Genomic DNA, 27,150 nt, shown 5'->3' with positions numbered 1-27,150 from the left:
GTGCTATATACTACGTGGCCTGTGCTATATACTATGTGGGCTGTGCAATATACTACGTGGTCTGTGCAATGTACTACGTGGGCTGTGCAGTATACTGCGTGGGCTGTGCTATATACTACGTGGCCTGTGTTACACACTACATGGGCTGTTATACACTACGTGGGCTGTGTTATACACTACGTGGCCTGTGTTATACACTACGTGGGCTGTGTTATATACTGCGTGCGTGGGCTGTTATATACTACGTGAGCTGTGTTATATGCTATGTGGGCTGTTATAAACTACGTGGCTGTGTTATATGCTATGTGGGCTGTTATACACTCAGTGGGCTGTGCTATATACTATGTGGCTGTGCTATATACTCCGTGGGCTGTGTTATATACTATGTGGCTGTGCTATATACTCCGTGGGCTGTGTTATATACTACGTGGCTGTGCTATATACTCCATGGGCTGTGCTATATACTACGTGGCTGTGCTATATACTACGTGGCTGTGCAATATACTATGTGGCTGTGCTATTTACTACGTGGGCTGTCATATACTACATGGCCGGCCGCGAACAATCAGCGACAGGCGCAGTCCGGCCGCGAATTGGCGCGGAGATTTGAACCACGCTTCGCTAATTGGTTGCGGCCGGCCGAATCCTGTGTATTCAATGTATTATTGTAAAATCTTCGTAAATAAACTACATACATATTCTAGAATTCCCGATGCGTTAGAATCGGGCTACCATCTAGTGTCCTATATACACTTACTGTAATTAAAGGGGTTGTCCAGGCTGAAAAGTCTGTATTCCCTCTATGTGACTACAGAATCATGAGTGGGTGATGTGCTCACTGTCATGATTCCCCTGCATGACTAGCGGGAGCGGGCAGTGGTCACATGACCACCTGGTCTCGCTGTTGCCGAAGAATCCTGACAGCGCGCACTGTGAGAATTCACAATTGTGCATACACAAACCTGGACAACCCCTTTAAGCCCCCCTTACACTCACCCCCCACAGAAGATCCACAAATCAACACTGGTAGTGGCAATATTTGGTAAAAATGTTTTTGTTGCCTGTTGCAACCAATGACAACACAGCTTTCTTTTGAAGATCACTATAAGAAAAGCAACACTGTGATTGGTTGCTATTGGCCACAAAATCAGAACTTTTTTTCTTACTACATTTCATATGTAAAAGTAACTTCTCTCTCAGTTTTTGCTTGAAACGACAGCCCAACCTTTTTAACTATCTTCAAAATATGTTGAATTCAATGCACTGTATCTACGGCCAGCTTTGGCATCTGATTTTTTTTGTAAGAAACCTAAATTTTGAGCCGCTACAAAACTCCCACATTTGTTGGAACTTGGAAGCAGACAACCTTCACTACGCATGCGCTTGAAAACTTCTATTCCGCATGCGTCAGACGCTATTAGGCTGAGCGCATGCGCTGTACGGAACTCGTCCCCTTTGCTCACGACTGTCTGGTTGCCTTGGTAACCGGAGGTGCTACACTGTGTTCAGTCCGTACAGGCCGGAGCGCAGCATGTTGTCCGTTCTGGACGCCCTGTGGGAGGACCGGGATGTCCGCTTTGATATATCACCGCAGTAAGTGGAGACCATGAAGTGATGTCATCCAGTGGAAAAGCCTTGGTTGTGTAGCACTAGAAGTCGCAGCATGCCTTAGGACAGAGGTCACGTGACTTGCCTGCATTCCTCATGTGATTATTTGTAGTACTCCTTGTCATGTTTACAGGGCCTGGCCCCCGGGGCCCCTCTCCTCGGCCTATAGAGCTGTATGGGGGCCATATGACTTTCTGGTTAATTTTTATTCCACTTTTTCGAAGAAGGAATAACGAAGCAAAACCAAACCCGAGGCCGCCATTATTATTTATTTTATTGCTTTACACACAGTGTGTGGGATAATTATTACACTGTTGTATTAGTTCTGAGCGTTACGCACACGCCGATACCAAATCCGCTACTTGTTTACGTTTTCATAGTGTTCCGCAGAAAGTGGGGTGATATTACTTTTAGAATAAATATGTTATTTGTATATAATATAATGCTCTAGTTTTTCTTACATTTTTTATTAGTCCTCCAAGGGGACTTGTATAATACGCTGCCATATTGTAGCGGTGCATGGTCATCTGATCTGGAGTTGGTAAGGCTGTTTGGGTTTTTTTCTGTGATTTTTTTTTTTTTTTTTTTTTTAATGTTCTGTCCTATGTGAGCCATATTGTAATGGTGTGCGAACATGGCAGACTCGGTGGCTTCAGCAGTAGGGCACTGGCTGGATGACAATATCATCAATACCCCATTTCCAACCTCTTAAAGAAATCTTGTCACCTGGTCAGAAGTTTCCAACTTCTCTTTTTTTGTTCCTTCTGCTCCCCTGAATATACTAGATTTTTTTTGTTCAGGAGAGCAGCAGGAATAAAATAAAAGAAAAACTCAGCCAGTTTTGACCAGGTGACAGGCCCTTTTTGGGTATGAGCAAACAACTTCTTTTTAGGCCTCCTTCACACTTACTGGAAAAACCAGGACTGGTGAGATCCGTGTACATCTGTGACATCAGTGTGCCGACCATGTGTTACATCCGTGTGACACGTACCAGCAGCTGGGAACAGCAGTACAGTTCACGCTGTTTCCAGGCATCGGCCGGCTTCTGAGGCAGCTCTCATGATTGTCTCGTGCTCGCGCTGAGATCAGCACGACCAGGAGATAATGATGGGAGTTGTATTCATCAGCATCTGTGTCCCTACAAAAATGGCATGGGCTGCCACGCAATTTTCATAACCAGCAGAGGGAAAGCCCACAGCTGTGGGCTGATGTTAATAACCTGGGACAAGTGGCAATACCCCATATGGTTCCAGGCTATTAATAACTGGTCACAGCTGTTTGATTAGCCTTTCCTGGTGAATTTATGTGGGACCCCAGAAAAAAAAATGATGTAGGGTCCCCCCAGAAATGAAAACCAGCAAAGGCTAAACGGACAACTGTGTGGTGATATTAGTAGTCTGGGAAGGAGTCAGAGATATTGCATCCCCCGTACTCCCACACTCCCAACATCAACCCTCAGCCACCTCAGAAATGGCGCATCCATAAGAGGGGCCAAATTTGGCTCTTAGCCTCGCCCTTCCCACTTGCCCTGGTGAGGTAACAAATGGGGTAATAGGGTTGGGGATGATGTCAGCTTTGTCTTATCAGGTGACATCAAGCCCAGGGGTTAGTGATGGAGAAGTGTCTATAAGACGCCCCCATTACTAACCCCATTGTCATATTGCAAAAAAAGACACAGCCAGAATGTAGTCCTTTTTATTTGCAATGAAAATCAACCCCTTGTTTTAGACATTTATTTAAAAATAAAAAGCACAGTTATATTCACCTTACGCCTAAGGATACTTTCACACTGGCGTTAACTGCATTACGTCGCAATGCGTCGTTTTGCCGAAAAAACGCATCCTGCAAAAGTGCTTGCAGGATGCGTTTTTTCTGCATTGACTAACATTAGCGACGCATTTGCGACGCAATGACACACGTCGCAACTGTCGTGCGACGGTTGCGCCGTGCTGTGGCAGACCGTCGGGAGCAAAAAATGTTACATGTAACGTTTTTTGCTCCCGACGGTCCGCTTTTTCCGACCGCGCATGTGCGGCCGGAACTCCGCCCCCACCTCCCCGCACTTCCCTGCACCTCACAATGGGGCAGCGGATGCGCTGGAAAAATGCATCCGCTGCCCCCGTTGTGCGGCGGAGACAACGCTAGCTTCGGGAACCTCGGCCTGACGCACCGCGATGGGCCAAGCCCGACGCTAGTGTGAAAGTAGCCTTATCCACCGATGCCCATGTCCCCTGTAAAAATAAAAAAATAAATAACCATATATTTCACCTGTCCGAAGTGCAGATAAGACATACTGTCCCACACCGTAATCCATCTGTGCGATATGTGGTTTTCAGCCTGGATGGTGCCATGATGCCACCTTCCACGCTGAAAACCAAGGGAGAATGAGCAGCGTCAGTGATGTCATCCATGTGTCTTCAGTGCATGTATGCAGCACTCATTTTGTCAGTGCCACGCAAAAAACTGACACACGGCCCGTGTGAAAAACCTGACATGTGCACCACCATTGAATACAATGGGTGTGTGCATGTCCGTATTTGTGACCCTTAAAAAAAACAAACAAAAACGGACCGCAGACAGACATAAAGAACAGACGTGTGAAGAAGAAGGCCTCAGGCAGATTATGTCTGGAGCGTTCCTGAGAAAGCAGTGAGAAATAGGAACATTGTGCATGGCAGTGTAAAAAACCACTTGCCTTGCACGTGTTCCGTCTTTTATCTCTTCTTTTAACCGCTTCGGGCTTTTGAAAGCTGTGAAGTGCTAAAAGAATTGACCGGTCCATTCTTCCGGCACCCAATTGGCAGCTGCCACTATGTTATATATGAAATATAAAAAGAAAATGCACCACAACAGACGTTAAAAAAATCCCTCATTTTCTTGAAGCGTCTGCTTATTGCAAAAACGACACAGTTTAAAAGACATTGTGTGCACATGTCCTTTAAGTGGGGTCATCACAGCTGACAGCAGCAATGCTAGCTTCAGCCGCAGCAGTTACATTTGGGAGGCAGCTGTATAACACAGCGAGCAGCACAAGAGTCAGGCGGCCGTACAACTCGGATGAGGATCGCAATTCAATGCTTGGACTGACCGGCGGCTCTCCTGACTTGAGTGTGACAGCTGCATAGAAACACATGCTGCCACATGCTGGGTGAGGAGAGCTGACAGCCAGTCCGATCTTTGTGTTGCGATCCTCATCTGAGTTATGCGGCCGTCTGATTCTGCCTTCATGTATACAACAAGCTTTCCATATACATGGAGGGTGCTCCATCAGAGGCCATATAATTGGGCTATTGCTGCAATATAAGCGAGAGTGTTTTCATTCACTGACAGCAAATATCTTGAAAGTGGTGAAGAATTAAAGGAGTTTTCCAGTTTTGGAAAACCTATTGCCCCCGGCTGCATTTCTTTAAAAAAAGCAAACATCTCACGCTTTCCGCACCCTTCCTCGATCATCGCTGAGTCTCCGCTCCTGCTCTGTGTCTGTTATTGTCTACAGCGCTGATGTCACGTCAACAGGGCTACAATCAGTGAGTCTGAGCAGCTCGCGGCGTCAACTTGGGCAGAGCCGCTGAGATCCGTTATTTCCTGTTGATGTGACATCAGTGCTGCGTGAAATAACGCACATCAGGAGTAGCGGTGTCAGTGCTGGACCCGGGGAGGGCAAGGCAACCACAGCTTATTTAAATCACACTGCAGCCGCTTGCAGCTATCTATAAAGACATCCTGGCCGCATCGGGAATGGCGTCTTGGTTAGCATATACTAGGAGGAGAAAGCGCATCATTTCTGGGCATAGCTGCAATGTTATAATACATTGGTATTTCCAAACCAGCAGCCACTGTCCTTGTAGATAATCTTATTAGGAGTCTAGGAAATAAGAAGCTTCAAATAGCCGGTGAAATCCGCTGACGTGGAGATAAGTGCTTGTACACTAATATGATAAACCAGTGCAGTGTCAGACAATAAGTTTATGCTTTTTTCGTTAAACAGTACCTGTCTGGTTGGTTTTGGACCAGAAACCACCCCATGCCTTATTGCATGAACTTCAAAATTCACCGCACTCTCTGTTGATTAATTACGCCAAAATTGTATCATTTTATTAGTATAAACTAGGAGCGTAACAGAATATTGCAGTATATGCTATTAACGTTTCGGCTCAGCCAGAGCCTTTGTCACGTATTCGCTGTGAAAAAAAGAAAATACGTGAAAAAACAAAATAAAGTAAATAACATAAATAAAATAACATAATAAATTGTGAAAACAAATTTGGGTCGTCCTAAAAGTCAAAAAGAAGGAAAAAAACATGTCGACCAACAGAAACATACAAGGACGTCTGTAGAAGTGACGAATCGGGGATCGAGTGTCAGAGTAGAGCACAAAAGATCCAGCGTATCCTGCGGATAGGGATGGTATAGTGAGTACCAATAAAATATAGGGTATGGACATTGCCAGAGAGAAAGGAGGTGATCAAAACAAATTGCAGGTACCATACATGCAGATCATTATACATTAGCATTAACATAATAATCATCAAGACCTATTGTCTGAGACAGTCGCATAAGTAGTTACCTTGTTCCAGTTAGGAAATAGTGTGCAGAGAGGGAAAAGTCCCAGCGGTGAGAAATAAGCTCTGCAGAAGATAGTGAACAAGGGTTAGCTAGTATAACCAAGTGGAAATGTGCCCATAGAAGCTGATAAAATACCTTCTGTGACCTTCTGATTATTATGTTAATGCTAATGTATAATGATCTGCATGTATGGTACCTGCAATTTGTTTTGATCACCTCCTTTCTCTCCGGCAATGTCCATACCCTATATTTTATTGGTACTCACTATACCATCCCTATCCGCAGGATACGCTGGATCTTTTGTGCTCTGCTCTGACACTCGATCCCTGATTCGTCAGTTCTACAGACGTCCTTGTATGTTTCTGTTGGTCGACATGTTTTTTTCCTTCTTTTTGACTTTTAGGACGACCCAATTTTGTTTTCACAATTTATTATGTTATTTTATTTATGTTATTTACTTTATTTAGTTTTTTTGCGTATTTTCTTTTTTTCACAGCAAATACGTGACAAAGGCTCTGGTTGAGCCGAAACGTTGTTAATCGCATATACTGCAATATTCTGTTACGCTCCTAGTTTATACTAATAAAATGATACAATTTTGGCATAATTAATCAACAGAGAGTGCGGTGAATTTTGAAGTTCTATTGTATCAGGGCCATAGATCCATTACACCTGCACCTCACCTTATTATAGGCTGAGTGCACGCCAAATAACCCTTTCCTTATTGCATGAACTGACAGTGTTTCTTATTGGCCCAGTATGCCAAATCTGATACAATCAAGACACCAAAATCAAGTTTTAAAATGATCAAGTCTGTATGCAGATGAACATTGAGGAGGCATATGGGCGGTGACAATATCCAGAAGAGTCACATAGTCCAAGCTCCAACCCCTCCCTTCCTGGTCTGATCATCATCTGCTCTGCCTCACTACCTGCCTCCTCTCGCTTCTGCTATTGCCTTGTATCCCCTGAGCATGCACAGATTGTCTTTAGAAGGGGCGTCCCATAAACAACATTCATCAGCTAGTCTCAATTCTTGAGGAAATCTGTAATGTAGCCGAAACGTTGCTTCTTGGATTATAATATCACATTGGAAAATATGTAGTGCTGCATCCCTTCTCTTCCCTTATCCTGTAAATTTTTTTTATTATGAGACACCTTTTAAGGAAATACACTGCTCAAAAAAATAAAGCGAACACTTAAACAACAGAATCTAACTCCAAGTAAATCAAACTTCTGTGAAATCAAACTGTCCATTTAGGAAGCAACACTGTTTGACAATCAATTTCACATGCTGATGTGCAAATGGAATAGACAACAGATGGAAATTGTTGGCAATTATCAAGACACCCTCAATAAAGGAGTGATTCTGCAGGTGGGGACCCCAGACCACATCTCAGTACCAATGCTTTCTGGCTGATGTTTTGGTCACTTTTGAATGTTGGTTGTGCTTTCACACTCGTGGTAGCATGAGACGGACTCTACAACCCACACAAGTGGCTCAGGTAGTGCAGCTCATCCAGGATGGCACATCAATGCGAGCTGTGGCAAAAAGGTTTGCTGTGTCTGTCAGCCTAGTGTCCAGAGGCTGGAGGCTCTACCAGGAGACAGGTCAGTACACTAGGAGACGTGGAGGGGGCCGTAGGAGGGCAACACCCCAACAGCAGGACCACTACCTCCACCTTTGTGCAAGGAGAAACAGGAGGAGCACTGCCAGAGTCCTGCAAAATGACCTCCAGCAGGCCACAAATGGGCATGTGTCTGCACAAACAGTTAGAACCCGACTCCATGAGGATGGTCTGAATGCCCGACGACCACAGATGGGGGTTGTGCTCACAGCCCAACACCATGCAGGATGCTTGGCATTTGCCACAGAACACCAGGACAGGCGCCCTGTGCTCTTCACAGATGAAAGCAGGTTCACACTGAGCACATTTGACAGACGTGACAGAGTCTGGAGATGCCATGGAGAGCGATTTGCTGCCTGCAACATCCTTCAGCTTGACCGGTTTGGCAGTGGGTCAGTAATGGTGTGGGGTGGCATTTCTTTGGAGGACCGCACAGCCCTCCATGTGCTTGCCAGAGGTAGCCTGACTGCCATTAGGTACCGAGATGAGATCCTCAGACCCCTTGTGAGACCATATGCTGGTGCGGTTGGCCCTGGGTTCCTCCTAATGCAGGACAATGCCAGACCTCATGTGGCTGGAGTGTGTCAGCAGTTCCTTTAAGATGAAAGCATTGAAGCTATGGACTGGTCCGCCCGTTCACAGACCTGAATCCGATTGAGCACATCTGGTTCATTATGTCTCTTTCCATCCACCAACGTCACATTGCACCACAGAATGTCCAGGAGTTGGCGGATGCTTTAGTCCAGGCAAGGGAGGGGATCTCTCAGGAGACCATCTGCTGCCTGTTATGATCTGGTGGCCTAGGAGCAGCATGGACGAGCTCTGGAGTAGGTGGCCTCTATACTGACCGCAGACCCTGAACTTAACACCGCAACTATAAGTAGCCGTGGGATGTTCTTGTCACTCCCTCGACACCTCGTCACAGCCGGACTAGTTACCCGTAAAGAAAGAAACAGGAAAACTATCTTGCCTCAGAGAAAATCCCCAAAGGAAAGACAGCCCCCCACAAATATTGACTGTGAGAGGAGAGGGAAATTACAAACGCAGACTGAAAACAGAATTTAGCAAAGGAGGCCACGCTACCTAGAAAGAAAAGACAGGACAGAGTACTGTGCGGTCAGTATTAAAATACTACAAAAATCCTCCACAGAGAATACAAAAATCTCCACACCTAACTAAAGGCATGGAGGGTAACTCTGCGACTCCAGAGCTTCCAGCTTGGCTGAATAAATCCTTACACAGACAAAGCTGGACAAGAAAAAACATAGCAATTCACTGAACTATAAAGTCCACCGCATGTAGACTGCAAAAACAAAGCCAGGACTTATCTTTGATGATTTGGACAATCCAGCAGGAGAAACCAAGCAGAGATGTGAATCCTCCATAAAAACAGTGGACAACTGGCACTCACTAAAGGGTGAAGCCAGACTAAATAGCCCCGTCCAAAGTGGAAGCACCTGATGACTGCTGTGAAGGACAAACAGCAGCACTACCACTTATAACCACCGGAGGGAGCCCAAGAGCAGAACCCACAACAGAATTCACAACAGTACCCCCCCTTGAGGAGGGGTCACCGAACCCTCACCAGAGCCCCCAGGCCGATCCGGACGAGCCAAATGGAAGGCACGAACCAAATCGTCAGCATGAACATCGGAGGCAACAACCCAAGAATTATCCTCCTGGCCATAACCCTTCCACTTGACAAGATACTGAAGCCTCCGTCTTGAAAAACGAGAATCCAAGATCTTCTCCACAACATACTCCAACTCCTCATCAATCAACACCGGGGCAGGAGGATCAACAGAGGGAACCACGGGCACCACATATTTCCGCAACAAAGATCTATGAAAAACATTATGGATGGAAAAAGAGGCTGGAAGGGCCAAACGAAAAGACACTGGATTGATAATCTCAGAAATCCTATAAGGACCAATAAACCGAGGCTTGAACTTCGGGGAAGAAACCTTCATAGGAACATGACGAGAAGACAACCAGACCAAATCCCCAACCCGAAGCCGGGAACCCACACGCCGACGACGGTTGGAAAAACGCTGAGCCTCCTCCTGAGACAACACCAAATTGTCCACAACATGAGCCCAAATCTGCTGCAACCTGTCAACCACAGAGTCCACCCCAGGACAATCAGAAGACTCAACCTGCCCTGAAGAAAAACGAGGATGAAACCCAGAATTACAAAAGAATGGTGAAACCAAGGTAGCCGAACTAGCCCGATTACTAAGGGCAAACTCGGCCAATGGCAAGAAAGCCACCCAATCATCCTGATCGGCAGACACAAAGCATCTCAAATAACTTTCCAAAGTCTGGTTAGTTCGCTCGGTTTGGCCATTTGTCTGAGGATGAAATGTGGAAGAAAAAGACAAATCAATGCCCAGCTTAGCACAAAAGGACCGCCAAAACCTAGAAACAAACTGGGAACCTCTATCGGACACAATATTCTCCGGAATGCCATGCAAACGAACCACATGCTGAAAAAACAACGGAACCAACTCAGAAGAGGAAGGCAATTTAGGCAAAGGTACCAAATGAACCATCTTAGAAAACCGGTCACAGACCACCCAGATAACAGACATCCTCTGGGAAACAGGAAGATCCGAAATAAAATCCATAGAAATATGCGTCCAAGGCCTCTCAGGGACCGGCAAAGGCAAAAGCAACTCACTGGCGCGGGAGCAGCAAGGTTTGGCCCGCGCACAAGTCCCACAGGACTGCACAAAAGAACGCACATCCCGTGACAAAGAAGGCCACCAAAAGGACCTACTAACCAAATCTCTGGTACCAAAAATCCCAGGATGGCCAGCCAACACAGAACAGTGAACCTCAGAAATCACTTTACTAGTCCACCTGTCAAGAACAAACAGTTTCCCTGCTGGACAGCGATCAGGTTTATCAGCCTGAAACTCCTGAAGAACCCGTCGCAAATCAGGGGAGATGGCAGAAAGAATCACCCCCTCCTTCAAAGAAGGCACACGGTTTCATCAAGGAACCATCAGAATTCCTCTGAGACAAAACGGCCCCTGCCCCAATCTCAGAAGCGTCAACCTCAACCTGAAAAGGAAGAGAAACATCCGGCTGACGCAACACAGGGGCAGAAGTAAATCGGCGCTTAAGCTCCTGAAAGGCAGAAACAGCCTCAGAGGACCAATTAGCTACATCAGCGCCCTTCCTCGTCAAATCGGTCAGGGGTTTAACCACACTGGAGAAGTTGGCAATGAAACGGCGATAAAAATTAGCAAAGACCAAAAATTTCTGAAGGCTCTTCACGGATGTGGGCTGGATCCAATCATGAATGGCCTGAACCTTAACTGGATCCATTTCTATAGATGATGGAGAAAAAATGAAGCCCAAAAAAGAAACCTTCTGTACTCCAAAGAGGCACTTAGACCTCTTCACAAACAAGGCATTATCATGAAGGACCTGAAATACCATCCTGACTTGTTTCACATGAGACTTCCAATCATCTGAAAAAATCAAAATATCATCCAAATATACAATCATGAATTTATCAAGATAATTCCGAAAAATATCATGCATGAAGGACTGAAACACAGATGGGGCATTAGAGAGTCCGAATGGCATCACAAGATATTCAAAATGGCCCTCGGGCGTATTAAACGCAGTTTTCCATTCGTCACCCTGCTTAATACGAACAAGATTATATGCCCCTCGAAGGTCAATCTTAGTAAACCAACTAGCCCCCTTAATCCTGGCAAACAAATCAGAAAGCAAAGGCAAAGGGTATTGGAATTTGACCGTGATCTTATTCAAGAGGCGATAATCGATACAGGGTCTCAAGGAGCCATCCTTCTTGGCAACAAAAAAAAAACCTGCTCCCAATGGAGAAGAAGATGGCCGAATATGCCCCTTCTCCAAAGACTCCTTTACATAGCTCCGCATGGCGGCATGTTCAGGCACAGACAGGTTGAAAAGTCGGCCCTTAGGAAACTTAGAGCCTGGAATCAAGTCAATAGCACAATCACAGTCCCTATGCGGTGGAAGGGAACTGGACTTGGGCTCATCGAAAACATTCTGGAAATCTGACAGAAACTCAGGAATTTCAGAAGAGGGGGAGGAGGAAATTGACATCAGAGGAACGTCACCATGAACCCCCTGACAACCCCAACTAGTCACAGACATAGATTTCCAATCCAACACCGGATTATGTACCTGTAACCATGGAAACCCCAGCACAATAGCATCATGCAAATTATGCAACACCAGGAAACGACAATCTTCCTGATGGGCTGGCGCCATGCACATGGTTAACTGTGTCCAAAACTGAGGTTTATTTTTAGCCAATGGTGTAGCATCAATGCCCCTCAAAGGGATAGGACTCCGCAAAGGCTGTAAGGGAAAACCACAACGTCTGGCAAATTCTAAGTCCATCAAATTTAAAGCGGCGCCCGAATCCACAAATGCCATGACAGAAAATGACGATAATGAGCAGATCAGGGTCACAGATAACAGAAATTTAGGTTGTACAGTACTGATGGTAACGGAATTAGCGATTCTCTTGGCACGCTTAGAGCAATCAGAAATAACATGAGCAGAATCGCCGCAGTAAAAGCACAACCTATTCTGACGTCTGAATCCTTGTCGTTCAGCTCTAGACACAATCACACTGCATAGGCTCAGGACTCCGCTCGCAAGACAATGCCATAGTGTGCACAACTCTGCGCTCGCGCAAGCGCCGATCAATTTGAATGGCCAGAGACATAGAATCACTCAGACCTGCAGGCGTGGGGAAGCCCACCATAACATCTTTAACAGATTCAGAAAGACCCTTTCTGAAAATTGCCGCCAAAGCATCCTCATTCCACTTAGTAAGCACAGACCATTTTCTAAATTTCTGGCAATATGATTCTGACACTTCTTGACCCTGACACAGGGCCAACAAGGTTTTCTCAGCATGATCCACAGAATTAGGTTCATCATACAATAACCCAAGCGCCTGAAAAAAGGTGTCTACATTAAGCAAGGCCGGATTCCCAGATTCCAGGGAAAATGCCCAATCCTACGGGTCGCCACGCAACAGAGAAATGACAATTTTTACCTGCTGGATGGGATCACCAGAGGAACGGGGCTTCAGAGCAAAAAACAGTTTACAGTTATTTTTAAAGCTCAAAAATTTGGACCTGTCCCCAAAAAACAGATCGGGGGTAGGAATTCTAGGCTCTAAAACAGGAGTCTGCACGATATAATCAGAAATACCCTGTACTCTAGCAGCAAGTTGATCCACCCGAGAAGCAAGTCCCTGAACATCCATGTCAGCGCCTAACTCTTGAGCCACCCAGAGGTGAAGAGGGAAAAAAAACACAACAGAGTACAGAAAAAAAATGGCTCAGCACTTTCTTTCCCTTCTTTTGAGATGCGGTTAACTCATTGTTGGCCAGTTGTACTGTTATGATCTGGTGGCCTAGGAGCAGCATGGACGAGCTCTGGAGTAGGTGGCCTCTATACTGACCGCAGACCCTGAACTTAACACCGCAACTATAAGTAGCCGTGGGATGTTCCTGTCACTCCCTCGACACCTCGTCACAGCCGGAGGACTAATTACCCCTAAAGAAAGAAACAGGAAAACTATCTTGCCTCAGAGAAAATCCCCAAAGGAAAGACAGCCCCCCACAAATATTGACTGTGAGAGGAGAGGGAAATTACAAACGCAGACTGAAAACAGAATTTAGCAAAGGAGGCCACGCTACCTAGAAAGAAAAGACAGGACAGAGTACTGTGCGGTCAGTATTAAAATACTACAAAAATCCACCACAGAGAATACAAAAATCTCCACACCTAACTAAAGGCATGGAGGGTAACTCTGCGACTCCAGAGCTTCCAGCTTGGCTGAATAAATCCTTACACAGACAAAGCTGGACAAGAAAAAACATAGCAATTCACTGAACTATAAAGTCCACCGCATGTGGACTGCAAAAACAAAGCCAGGACTTATCTTTGATGATTTGGACAATCCAGCAGGAGAAACCAAGCAGAGATGTGAATCCTCCAGAAAAACAATGGACAACTGGCACTCACTAAAGGGTGAAGCCAGACTAGCCCCGTCCAAAGTGGAAGCACCTGATGACTGCTGTGAAGGACAAACAGCAGCACTACCACTTATAACCACCGGAGGGAGCCCAAGAGCAGAACCCACAACAGAATTCACACCAGCTGCCTCATCAGGAACATGCCCAGGCGTTGTACAGTAGGGAGGTCATACAGGCACGTGGAGGCCACACATGGAGGCCACACACAATACTGAGCATCTTTTCCATGTCATGAGGCATTTCCACTGAAGTTGGATGAGCCTGTAAATTGATTTTCCACTTTGATTTTGAGTATCATTCCAAATGCAGACCTCCATGGGATATTCATTTTGATTTACATTGATACTTGTTATGTTTTATTGTTCTGAACACATTCCACTATGTAATGAATAAAAATTTGCAACTGGAATATTTTATTCAGAGATGTCTAGGATGTGGTATTTTAGTGTTCCCTTTATTTTTTTGAGCAGTGTACATACGTGATAAGTCCATAATGTCACTAGATGTTGGTAGTTAATGGTGGACATGTGAAGTTGGGCAGGCTCCACAGAACATAATCAAGGAACACCTTGTGCACCTAGAACAAGGGATCTAAGGGGTAATGTTTCTCCTTATGGAGAGTGGCATGTCAGAGTGAGGAGACTTATAGGCCATGCATGTTCCTCTGACAAAATAAATCTGAAAATTGTCTCTTCAAAGAAGAGGACTAGAACTCTAGCCCCACCTCTTAAAAGTAGTGATCCTAAAAATCAATATAAAAAATGTAATGAGCCTTGCCATATAACTTAGGATAAAAGTCAAACCAGAATTTTAATTTGCAGACAAGGTGTTTCGATGTGTTGCCCCTCATCAGTGCAAAGTATGAGATCTAATTTTGCTGAGTGAGAAGCATAAGACTGGGATCTAAGGGGTTAAGGTTTCTTCTTGTGGAGCGTGATAATCCAGGCCTGGCAAGTCAGAGTGAGGAGACTTAAAGGGGTTTTACCACAAACAAAATAATCAATCGATCTTGGAATAATAATAATTTCCACAATTGGATGTGTATAAATAAAATGTTCCTGTGCTGAGATAATCTTATAAATGTGCCCCTGCTGTGTACTGTGTAATGTCTGTGTCTGACTGTACAGGAACATGGTCTGATCATACTCCTCAGCTCCTGGACGCTGAACAATTTGCCCTGTATGAGAAGTAATTTTCATATAGGAATATGTCCTATCTAGCATGATTATGATATCCTGATCACTTTTATATCCTTTATCTGTGTATAGTAATCATTGGGCTCTGTATTTCAGACAGATGAAGATGAGACCAGGAGAAGCGCTGATAGACTGCTTAGACTCTATTGAAGACACCAAGGGGAACAATGGAGACAGAGGTATCTTTTGTTCTTAATTAAAATTTAAGAAATATTTTTTTCCTTTTTTCTTATTGGTGTATTATTAATTTACTTACTCTGATAACTATGTGTTGTTGCTTTTTTGCAGGGAGGCTTCTGGTGTCCAATCTGAGAATCATTTGGCATTCAATAGCCCTGCCCAGAGTTAACCTGGGTACGTATTCTTACTGTCAATGCATTTGGACAGTTCATACAAAAACTGCATTTAATCCCTTCCTAACTATTCGATTTTTTTTTTCTTCTTTTTCTTCAACATAGCCGTTCAGGGGCTTGTTTTTGTTTTTGTTTTTTTTTCTTTTCAGGATAAATTGTAGTTTTGAATGACACCATTCATTTTATCATTCAGTATACTGGAAATGGAATCAAAATTCCAAGTGCGGTGAAATTTGTGCAAAGAAAGCAATTCCTCAATTGTGCAATGTTCAGTGTCCAGTAAAACAGATCTGGCAATAGGATTAAGGTCAACACAATGACAATGACTTATATGGTTTCTATTTTATTTAAGTGTCAAAAAAAATTTGTAAAAACTAAACATAAATTCATTTGTATTTCCATTTTCTGAGACATGTAACATTTTTATTTTTACATCAATAGAGCTGTGTGAGGTCTCATTTTATGTGTGGTGAAACCAATTTGATATAAATACAACATTTTGGCGTTTCGATTACATTTCTCATTATGATGTTAGTTAATTTAATATTTTATTACACCAGATTTCTACAGACACAGCAATACCACCCGTTTTTTTTTTTGTTTTTTTTTTTACTTTTCTTAATTTCTGTATTTTTTATGAAAGAAAAGGGGGCGATCTGAAAATTTACATTTGTTTGATTTTTCTTTCAAAATTTTCAAAAATTTATTTTTATTGACCTTAATTTTTATTCCCCTTAGAGAACTTGATCCTAATATTGCGATAATGTGAAATCGTGCAATATGTTGTAATAATCACTATGAATGCCAGCCACTGGCTAGTCTTCATAGGAGCACCTTCATCAGGTCCCCTTGACAACTGTCATTTGCTTCATGGGGTGGCCCCTGGGAGCATAAAACGGCGTGCTTCCAGACCATATACTTTAACAGATTGACAGCAGCATTTAAGGGGTCAACAGCAGCGGGAAAAACACAGCTCCACTTACTACTGTATGACGCACTTTCCCTGAGATAAAGCGACACGCGAAACGCGCGTCGGGGTGCCGCCACCACATAAAGGTAATGTCCCAACATTATACTTACATCTAAGTGATTTTGGTTACAGTACTGCTAAAACCTTTATGTTCTACTAGATGGTGGCCCGATTCTAACGCATCGGATATTCTAGAATATGTATGTCCACGTAGTATATTGCCCAGTCACGTAGTATATTGCCCAGTCACGTAGTATACAGCACAGAGCCACATAGTATATTGCCCAGCCACGTAGTATATTGCCCAGTGACGTAGTAGATTGCCCAGTCCCGTAGTAGATTGCCCAGTCCCGTAGTAGATTGCCCAGTGACGTAGTATATTGCCCAGTGACGTAGTATATTGCCCAGTGACGTAGTATACAGCACAGAGCCACGTAGTATATTGCACAGCCCATGTAGTATATTGCCCAGCCACGTATGACACAGGTTAAAAAAATAAAAAATAAACATATACTCACCTTGTCGTGCAGGACCTGTCATGACGTCGCGGTCACATGACCGTGTAGCGGTCACATGACAGTGACATCACGGCAGGTCCTTTCCGCGCAGGCGCGCAGGACTTGTGATGACGTCGCGGTCACATGACCGTGACGTCATGGCAGGTCCTTCTGCCAGACCACCCGTGCGACCAGAACGTGCCGGTTGCATCGCGAGGAGCGGGAAAGGCAGCGTAGGTGAGTATATAATCATTTTTTATTATTATTTTTAACATTAGATGTTTTTACTATTGGCGCTGCATAGGCTGCGTCAATAGTAAAAAACGTGGTCACACAGGGTTAATAGCGGTAACGGAGTGCGTTACCCGCGGCATAACGCGGTCCATTACCGCCGGCATTAACTCTGTGTGAGCGGTGACCGGAGGGGTGTATGCGGGCGCTGGGCAGTGAGTGCGGGGAGTAAGGGGACTGTGCACGTCGCTGATTGGTCGCGGCAGCCATGACAGGCAGCTGCCGAGACCAATCAGCGAACGAATAACCGTGACAGAAAGATGGAAGTGACCCTTAGACAATTATATAGTAGAGTAGATGGTGGCCCGATGCAAATGCATCGGGTATTGTAGAGTATGTATGTCCACGTAGTATATTGCCCTGCCACGTAGTATATTGCCCTGCCACGTAGTATATTGCCCAGCTACATAGTATACAGCACAGCGACGTAGGATATTGCACAGAGCCACATAGTATATTGCACAGCTTTGTAGTATATTGTCCAGCCACGTAGTATATTGCCCAGCCTTGTAGTATACAGCAGAGCCACGTAGGATATTGCCCAGCCTTGTAGTATACAGCAGAGCCACGTAGGATATTGCCCAGTGACGTAGTATATTACCGAGGCACGTATGTCACAGGTCCAAAAAATAAAAAATAAACATACTCACCTAACGATCCGAGGGCCCCTTGTAGTGTATCATACTCACCATTCTTGTCGCTGCTCCTCCGCTTCCCGCCTCTCCTCTTCCTGGGATCCTGTGCAGATGGTAGTGCTCGGCTTCAGGAAAATGGCCGCGGGATGCCGCGCATGCGCAGATCGAGATCGCGGCGGCCATTTTCCTGAAGCCGAGTTCCATTGCAAGTGCCAGGGCTGGTGGGAGCAGGACCTATGAAGACGTCCCAGTCACATGACCGTGACGTCACGGCAGATCCTTGCCGCACACCAGCCCTGGGACGGGACCTCACCGCAAGCTGACGCTTGTAATGGAGCGGTCCGGGGAGCGTGGCGAGGAGCGAGAAAGGCGGCGGAGGGTAAGTATAGCAGGTTTTTTTTTTTATTATTATTTTTTAATATGCATATTTTTACTATTGATGCTGCATAGGCAGCATCAATAGTAAATAGTTGGGGGACATACAGGGTTAATAGCAGCGGTAACGGAGCCCGTTACACCGCGGGCCGTTACCGCTGCCATTAACCCTGTGTGAGGGAGATTACGGAGCGGGCGCCGGGCAGTGAGTGCAGGGAAGTAGGGGAGGGACTAATCGGACTGTGGCCGTCGCTGATTGGTCGCGGCAGCCATGACAGGCAGCTGCCGAGACCAATCAGCGAACGAATAACGGTGACAGAAGGACAGAAAGACAGAAGTACCCCTTAGACAATTATATATATAGATAAAGCCCACGTGGTTCTTTATAAACAAATCTCATTGGGGTTAGCAACCCCTTTAAAAGACAAAGTTCATATATACCTTCTTCAAAAACCTGTTTTTCCCTTTTTTTTACTGCAGCTTGGTATGAGCTATTTATTACATACACCCTGGAAGCATGATGAGACCATTGCATATGTTAGGTGGTCATTTTTCCTTGGGTTCTAAATACTGCTGGGAAGCTTTGATTTTGGCTCCCTTTATACTTTTGTTGCATCCATAGACCCTTGATGCTACTTTGTTAATTGAAACACCTTTTTCAATGATTTTTTTTTCACGCTTTTTTTCATTAATATTATTTTTCCTTTATTTGGTGGCTTTTCTTTTTGCATAATATCATCCCCACTGTGTACTAAAATACATTTAGAACTTTTAAAAAATATACATTTTTTTAAAAATATTTGTTTCAATAAAAATTATGTAATTTTAGGGCTTGTTGCTTTCCTGCCCTATTATTTGATGTTGTTTTGATTTTGGAAGATTCGCCGCTGGTCAAGGCTGTATTTTTCTTTGATGTGCTTTACTACTGTATGAGTAATGCTATGCTTTGTAACAGCCATCATTAGCTGAGAACGATGCAGGATCAGCTTCTGAGCCTGCATCAAAGACGTAGACCTAACATGGGAGATGCCAGTATATCCAGTGTCAGGAGATAAGTAATAAAACAAGAACCCAGAACATTTCGGCTGCTATCTTTCCCCCATAATGGATATGAGAAATGTTAATTTCATTTTTTCCAAATGTATATATTTTTTCTTTTTTTCCAGCGGTTGGCTACAATTGCATAATAAACATTACCACAAGAACGGCGAACTCAGTAAGTGTGGCCAATTTTATATGATTTAGGACTAAAGACGCCTGTATTAGGAAATGATGCATATCTAAGCTGTTTTCATGCAAGTTTCCAAAATAGGGATGAAAAATGCAATATGGCTGAAATCTGTGAATGCGGCATTTTCATCTTCAATTTCTTCTGATTTTCGTAACAAGTCATGATAGTTGTGGTTTATTAGTTCTGTAGTTGGTCTATGTATTTGTATGTTTATGATATTTTTCCTGTTCATCATTAGAAATTAAGAGGCCAGACGGAAGCCCTGTACATACTGACTAAGTGCAACAACACTCGCTTTGAGTTTATATTCACAAATGTGGTACCCGGGAGCCCCAGGCTCTTCACTTCTGTTATTGCTGTACATAGGTAGGTGGATTTTTTGTTTTTTACATTTTGCTAAATTTATAACATGTGAAATGGTGCAATCCTAAATAAATCTCTGCTGGTCTAGACCTGGAATACACAGCAGATTTTGCAGAGAGAATTGGTGGCGTATCTGTCCCGTGTGCTCACACCTTAAGGCTATCATTCAGCTCTGATGTTTAGGTGGTTGCTTACCGTATTTTTTGGTCTATACATCGCACTGGACCATAAGACGCACCTAGTTTTTAGAAGTGGGAAATAGGAAAAACAAGTTTGAAGGAGTAAATGGGGGTAAAATATTTAATAACATGTCTGCTGACACTGTTATGGGGAAGATCTGCTGCTGGAGGGCCTCAGGTTGTACAACACTCTTGTATGGGGACACAACCTGTGTGACTCTGCAGCTGTTGCCAAAGTACAGCTCCCATCATCCCAACCTGTCCAAGCACGATGGGAGTTGTAGTTTTGCAGCAGCTATAGGGCCACATTGACAGGTGGTCCTGCAGTGGAATAAAACAAGAGGCTCTTACAAATCGTGATGACAGAACCTGTATCGTGACAACAGAACCTGTCATCACAATTTGTTTGAGCATACTTTTTTAAATTTAGTGCTAGTGCCGCCCTTACTGTGGTCTGTGCTTGTACATATTCATGTCCTGTCCGGCCCTGCGCTTAGTTACCCGATGTTTACCCTTTTTACAAGCGAACACATCGCTGGATCGGTGTCACACACAACGATCCAGCGATGTCAGCGGGTGATCAAGCGACGAAAGAAAGTTCCAAACGATCTGCTACGACGTACGATTCTCAGCTTGATGTCTGATCGCAGTAGCGTGTCAGACACAACGATATCGTAACGATATCGCTAGAACGTCACGAATCGTGCCGTCGTAGCGATGAAAATGGCACTGTGTGACGGTACCCTAACAAGAAAAAGCCTACTGCCAAGGTATGCACACCAATAATACTACATGAGGTTATAAAAATACAAAGCTAGTTTTATTGAACAATCCAAAAACATCACAAACAATTAAAACATAATTAAAAAATACACACCATCCATAATACACAGGAATAGAGATCAAATAACAATATATAATACAGCCCCCCCATACAAAATGCCCCAACCCCAAACTAATGGCTCATGGGGAAATAAAGGTACATATAGAAACGGGCAACATATGATGCAATTGGTAAACACACGCCAACAGGCTGTGTAAAGCATGTATGAGACCGTTACCCAAGATTTCATGTGCAAAGTAAGCCAAGAAAGGGGAAGGGAGGGGGGAGAAAGACAAAGGGTTAATAGTAACCCATGAGTGAAAGTACCAAGCTAGATCTCAAAGCTATATAAGGAGGAAACCCTCCATAGAATACAACCTGGTATAATGGAGCGATGCCCACGCGTATCGCCTGACAAGCAGGCTTCGTCAGGGAAGATCAGATTGGGCTCTTGGCTCATGATGAGCCGAGATTTCTATCCGTGGATGAGCCTCCATTTTGCTGCAGACCGCCGTTGGCTTCCTGCAGCGGCGACCTTGCTCCTGCCTCCTTTGACCCCACTCCACCACCAACACCGCCACCACAGCAAGCCATGTATGCAAAATTCAGACTATAAGACGCACCCCCATTTTCCTCTCTAACTGGGGAAAAAAATTATTTTTATAGTCTGAAAAATACAGTATGTGTCCTACTTAGCATCATTTTTTCCAGGTTGTCTATGTTCTTTTTTGATCCCTTTTATGATTCCATTGTTCATTTTTAACAATGTTCCTTTTGTATTTTCGTAGAGCTTATGAAACATCTAAAATGTATCGAGATCTCAAGTTAAGAGGGGCACTGATCCAAAATAAACAACTCCGACTCCTACCACGGGAACAAGTTTATGACAAAATCAATGGAGTCTGGAACTTATCCAGTGATCAGGTAATAAGGGTATACGACCTATTAAATTACACTTTATTCACAAAAATAAATCCTCGAAAAACAGAAGACACAGCTTTTATGACCAATCCCAGCTCCCATGATTTGTCATGGCGAGGGGGTTATTGTTTAGCGTGTGGGACGTTTGCAGATATTTTCGTCTAGAGACTATTATTTAGCGGAGGACAATTCTGAATTATACTGAACTGTTACAACGTTATCAAACGTCTTGGATGCTGTAGTTTATATGAGATCAGAGAAAAATTACAGTAGCGCCTCATTGCACATTGTGGCCATGTATCTTTTTTAGCTGCGGTTTTGTGAAATGGTGGTATAACTAAATTGTTTTTGCTTCATTTTTGGAAAATAGCAACAAAAACAATGAAGTTTTGCAACAATTTTAGAAAACTGCAACCAGTATTGCACTGCAGCTATAATGTGCTGTCGATATGTGAACTAAGCTCATGAATTATTGATGATTCTGGTTGACTTGTTGACTAAAGTGTGACCCCCTTCCCGATATCCTCCGTACATGTATTGTGCTGTCAGGAACATGATATATTTGATTGTCTATGATCATGCACACTGAGCTCTGCTACGTCCATTAAAGCTGAGACACACGCTGCGGGCTTTCTGACCCCTTTCCTCCCAGCCCTTGCTCCCTGCTGACAATACAGCTGTAACTTGAAACTCCAGTGTGGGACTCTGTCCCCCGTCCCTCTCGAATGCAGTAGTGTGCAGAAAACCAGTCCTTTGTCTGAAAACCATGTGCTCTTCTGTTCATGTACAAACTTTAGTAAGGCATAACTTGACCCCAATTAGTGACAGAGATATGAAAGTTATATATTTGGTATCTGCATCGGCCGGGCCATAGCCCAGTGTGTTTTCCATTTTCCTGTACCCTTGGTATCCGAGAAACGAAATACTGCAAACCAGCGGTGCATAGCCAGGCCATGTTTGGTCTTAATAAAATGCTAGTCACAAAACAAGATCAATGGTGATTCCGTCATCGTTATACGAGGTTGCATCCTGGAACTACGGTGGAAATGAATGTTCCATAACTCTGAGTCCCTCTGAGAAAGTAGGCGTGCATTCCATAGCCCCGCCTACTCAGTGATGTCACGACCAAGGGGTATAAGACCCTGAGAGCTCAGTTTTCACTGGCCTTTGACCAGGAAGCTAGCTGAGAGACGCTCTGTAATGCATCTTGATGTATCGCCCCTCCCCCAAGCAACATGGTCTGCCATGAGCTGAAATTACATAAGGAACTGTAAGTGTTTTTTCAACTTTAATCCTTTTTTATTTGTAATTGTCTGTACATACTATATTTGTCTTCTTTTATAATATCCTTTTACCATTTTGTAAACACTACCTACCTTTTTGGAGTAAAATATATCAAATTACTAGCTTCTTTTCTCCTTGCTCTATAATGTACTGTCACGTCCTCTGAAGTGAATTACGCTACTAATTTGGGTTGGCTCCGGACCCATTGTTAGTTAAGAAATCGGAGCTGGTGGCATCGGATTTGTCCTGTGAGTTTGGAAGACCTTGTAGCGACGGATGGCGTTGATAATTATTGTTCCCGCCTGAGTGGTAGTAGTTAAATCGCCCTCGCTGCAGTGTTCCCATTAGCCAGTACAAAGTAAGGCAGCCTTTCTGGCAACTAATTATCCTAGGTGCAGTACCCTGTCTGACATGAGGGTAAGGGGGGCGCCAGAGAGCTGCAAGTTCCAAAATGGAACTGGGACGTGGGATATAGATAAATCCCCTTCAGAAAGAACCAGGGGCAACCAAACAACCCCGGTTCATGACATTAGTGTAAGCGGTGGGGATGATAAATATATCCTCCCTGTGATCCCTGACAGGTGCAAGTTTACGACTCGGGTTCCGTACTTGGTTGGGATCTGCCAGGTAAAATCAGCATTTGGAGCTGAATACGGCTGTCAGTCTCTTATAGCGGCATTTAATGTGCTCAGTCCCAGGGGTGTGCAATTCCAGTGGTTTGTCATGTTCCGTTTTTGCCGATGGGCTACCACGTTTGTACTCCTGTGAAGCTCAACTACAGGGTGGGCTTCATAGGTGACCATCATTTTAGTTGTATACTGCGATACAGTTGTATTGCAGAATAGAGAACAATCAATCGGGCGAGTGCAGCTTCTAAAGAAACACAAAAAAAGGAGGAAGAAAAATAAGTTTTTAAATATTTAGAAAAAAAATAAAAATCCAAATTGCCCCCTTTTTCCTCTTATTAAAAATAAATATCTAAAAAAAAATGTAACTGTCAATCTAAAATTATTTAACCCATACCGTAAATAAAAAAAAAAAAAAAACTGGAAAAGCTTGAATTGCCGTTTTGTGGTTGCCTCACCTCCGCAAAAAAATGCAATAAAAGTGATTAATAATTGTATGTAACCCAAAATTATATAAATACAAATGTGAGTTTGACAGAAAAAAAATCTCATAGGTCTATTGACGGAAACAATAAAAAATTACAGGTGGTACAAAACAAAATTTATTTTTTCACAAATTTTGCAACTAATGTAATAATTAAAAAAAACTTCAAGTTTTTCAACATCACAACGTCAGGCCGTTGCAGGTGGTATTGTGAGCAGCCTACATGCCCTAAACGTGTAACCATAGCCTGCAGCATCTCCTATCGAGCACATCTGGGACTTCATTGATCGGGAATTGCAAAAGGAGCTGCCAGCAGTGGATCTTGATGATTTCCACGCCCAAGTGTATTCAGCGCGGCAGAACATTCCTCAGACAACCATTTGTAACATGATTAATAGCCACCGAGGCTGTAAGTGCAGGGATTGTTGTATGTGGCGCTCATACTCCATGCTGAATAAATCGAGATGTTTAGAAAAATTGATTCTAGTTTTTATCACTTCTATATAATTAACAAGTCTACCGTTCCTGTGATTTACATTGGCTGTTTTCCTTTAAGGTTGCTTACCGTTTTGATGAAGAAGTCCTTCACATCAACACTCGGAAGCATTACATTTATAGTTATTAAGCCATTGTTTTCTCTTCACTCCATATCCTCACATCCTTTTTTCTTCTTTCACAGGGCAACTTAGGCACGTTCTTTATAACTAATGTCAGAATAGTTTGGCATGCCAACATGAATGACAGTTTTAATGTCAGCATCCCTTACCTTCAAATTGTAAGTTAATGATTTTTCTGGATTTTATTATTAGTAAATCTGATCACACGTCAATTTACTGTTTGTAAGTTGGTGACTTGATCACAATAGAAGACAGAATTAACCAGGCAGTGTAATTAAAGGGTTTTTCCACTACTTCGATATTGATGACCTATTCTTAGAATAGGTAATATCAGATTGGTGGGGGTCTGACACCCACCCGGCACAATGATCAGCTGTTATTGGCTCTGGTGATGGCTGGATGCAAGTAGTGTACAGAGCTGGAAAAGCATGTGCTGCTTGTATCCAGCCACCACAAGAACTGATAACAGCTGATCAGTGGGGGTGCTGGGTGTCGGACCCCCACCAATCTGATATCGATGACACACAGCATTTTTCTGCCCCAGCAAAGTGTATGAGACTTCTGAAGTCTCATGCACACGTTGCTTATTTTTTCCGTTCAGATTTGGAGCAGTTTATAATCTGCAGCGTGATAATTCTTTGAGCATTTACTCTGTCGCCTCATTGGGGGACACAGGACCATGGGTGTTATGCTGCTCTCCACTAGGAGGCGACACTGTGCATAATCTGAAAAAGATTAACTGGCTCCTTCTCTGCAGTATACACCCCTGGACGGCATCAGCCTTCTCCAGTTTTTGCTTAGTGTCGCATAGGAGGCACACCTAGATTTTTTTTTCTTTTACTCCGTTTTTTTCCGACGGATTACAGATGAAGAAAAGAGCGTCTCCTGTGAGATTCCCGGCATGGCTCCTTCTCGGCCCCCTATTACAGGGTGCCCGGTTGAAGTAGAGATGGCTATTCGCCATGTTGCTCCTTCCCCAGTCCCTCGGGTGCTGGTTCGAAGTCGAGACCCCCCCTCCTTCCCCAATTCCTTTTGGTTTCTGGGTTGAGGTCGAGGCGAGGATAAAGGCCCCTGAAGGTGACAGCAGCACCCTCCCTATCCCCCTCTGGGGGTATTAGGTTGAGACGCCTCAGGTAGGGCCTGTACAGGCAGCATCCTACAGCTCCCAGCAATGGGCCAGCACACTGCGCCTGCATCCAGGGACCCCAGCCCAGCTGCGGCCTCTTGTTGGGGCCGGGGGGAGTGCAGGCAGGCATGGCACAATACAGACACAGGGCTCCCTGCGCCCCTGTCTCTGCGGCAGCACCAGCTCTATACTGTCTCAGGGGGGCCCCTCACCGGGCCCCCCTTCGGATTACAGCCCCACCGCTATCCTGCCTTTAAATCCGGAGGGGTCCGGTTCAGATCCGACCCCCTCCCGGACTTTCGCGCCGGCCTGGAGCCCTTCTGGGCATCAGGCATCTAATTTAGGCCCCGGCTTCGGCCTAGCTGTAGCCGCAGCCTCCTCTCCGCCCCCCCGGCCCGCCCCCCGGATGACAAATATGACACTCTACAGTGTCATAAAGGGGGTGGATCAAGACAGAAAGGGCGCGTTTTTACACAGCTTTGCCGCCTTTTTTCTCAGCTCTCCGCCCCCTTCTCCCCCTGCATCTTCTCCTCGGCGGCCATTTCTACTGCAGCAAGGATTAACCCTGCATCTCCCGGTCAGCAGGACCAGGACTAGGCCAGCCAGTCTCCGGGGGGCACAGGACTGTGGATCTACGGCACTGGACCTAGGGGCAAAACTGGTGGGGTAAGATCACAGCTGGGTTGTTTTACTCGGCTGTGAATCCATATTCCCTATAAGGCTCCCCTACAGGGTTCTCTGCAGTAACGTCCTCTGCATAGCAGCCCTTCTGCACTCTGTGCACTATGCCGGGCTCAAGGTCCAAGAGAACCAGGCAGGACTGCTATTATGCATTCTGCACAGCCTGCAGGAACGCTCTCCCCAGTGGCAGTATCTACCCACACTGCCAGGACTGCACTCAGACTACTGTGTCAGAGCCCCAAGAGGCCCCTGCCAATGCTTTGGTGCCAAATGCCACGCCGGAATGGGTCTCTCAGATGTCGCAATCTATGACGCAGTCTATAGATAACCTAACCACCACATTGCTTCAGGATCTGCAGAGTCATGCCTCGGCTATGACTGTTACCCAGCAAAGGGAGAGCTTGGCTCAGGGACAGGACGACCCTGGCACATCCACGTCTAAGTCAGGACGCAAGCGGACCCACAGTCCATCTACATCATCCCATAGCACTCGGTCATCCCTTTCTAGGGAGAGACATCGTAGTTCCAGGTCAGCTAGACCGTCCCCTTCCAGGGACAGACAACGCAGATCTCCGCAATCCCCGACTAGAGAAGGCCTCCTCCCCACCTCACCCAGCAGGGGACGCCTCAGTGATAC

The 27,150-nt window shown here is 44.7% G+C and overlaps 1 protein-coding gene across 1 annotated transcript in view; it reads left to right on the top strand.

Moving 5' to 3' along the window:
- Positions 1-1,436: 1,436 nt before the first annotated feature.
- The window catches only part of BBS5 (Bardet-Biedl syndrome 5), a 47,030-nt gene continuing 21,316 nt past the window's right edge, over positions 1,437-27,150 (top strand). Inside the window, exons 1-7 of the mRNA XM_077272767.1 lie at positions 1,437-1,593; positions 15,154-15,236; positions 15,346-15,411; positions 19,345-19,394; positions 19,648-19,775; positions 21,563-21,698; positions 24,769-24,864. Coding sequence (XP_077128882.1) covers positions 1,532-1,593; positions 15,154-15,236; positions 15,346-15,411; positions 19,345-19,394; positions 19,648-19,775; positions 21,563-21,698; positions 24,769-24,864 — 621 coding nt within the window. The 5' untranslated portion in view covers positions 1,437-1,531. The remainder of the gene's footprint in view (positions 1,594-15,153; positions 15,237-15,345; positions 15,412-19,344; positions 19,395-19,647; positions 19,776-21,562; positions 21,699-24,768; positions 24,865-27,150) is intronic.

Source organism: Ranitomeya variabilis, chromosome 7 (assembly GCF_051348905.1).
Source record: "Ranitomeya variabilis isolate aRanVar5 chromosome 7, aRanVar5.hap1, whole genome shotgun sequence".
NCBI classification, from domain to species: Eukaryota; Metazoa; Chordata; class Amphibia; order Anura; family Dendrobatidae; genus Ranitomeya; species Ranitomeya variabilis.
The sequence above is the reverse complement of the archived record's forward strand: the minus strand, read 5'-3'. Positions and strand labels throughout refer to the sequence as shown.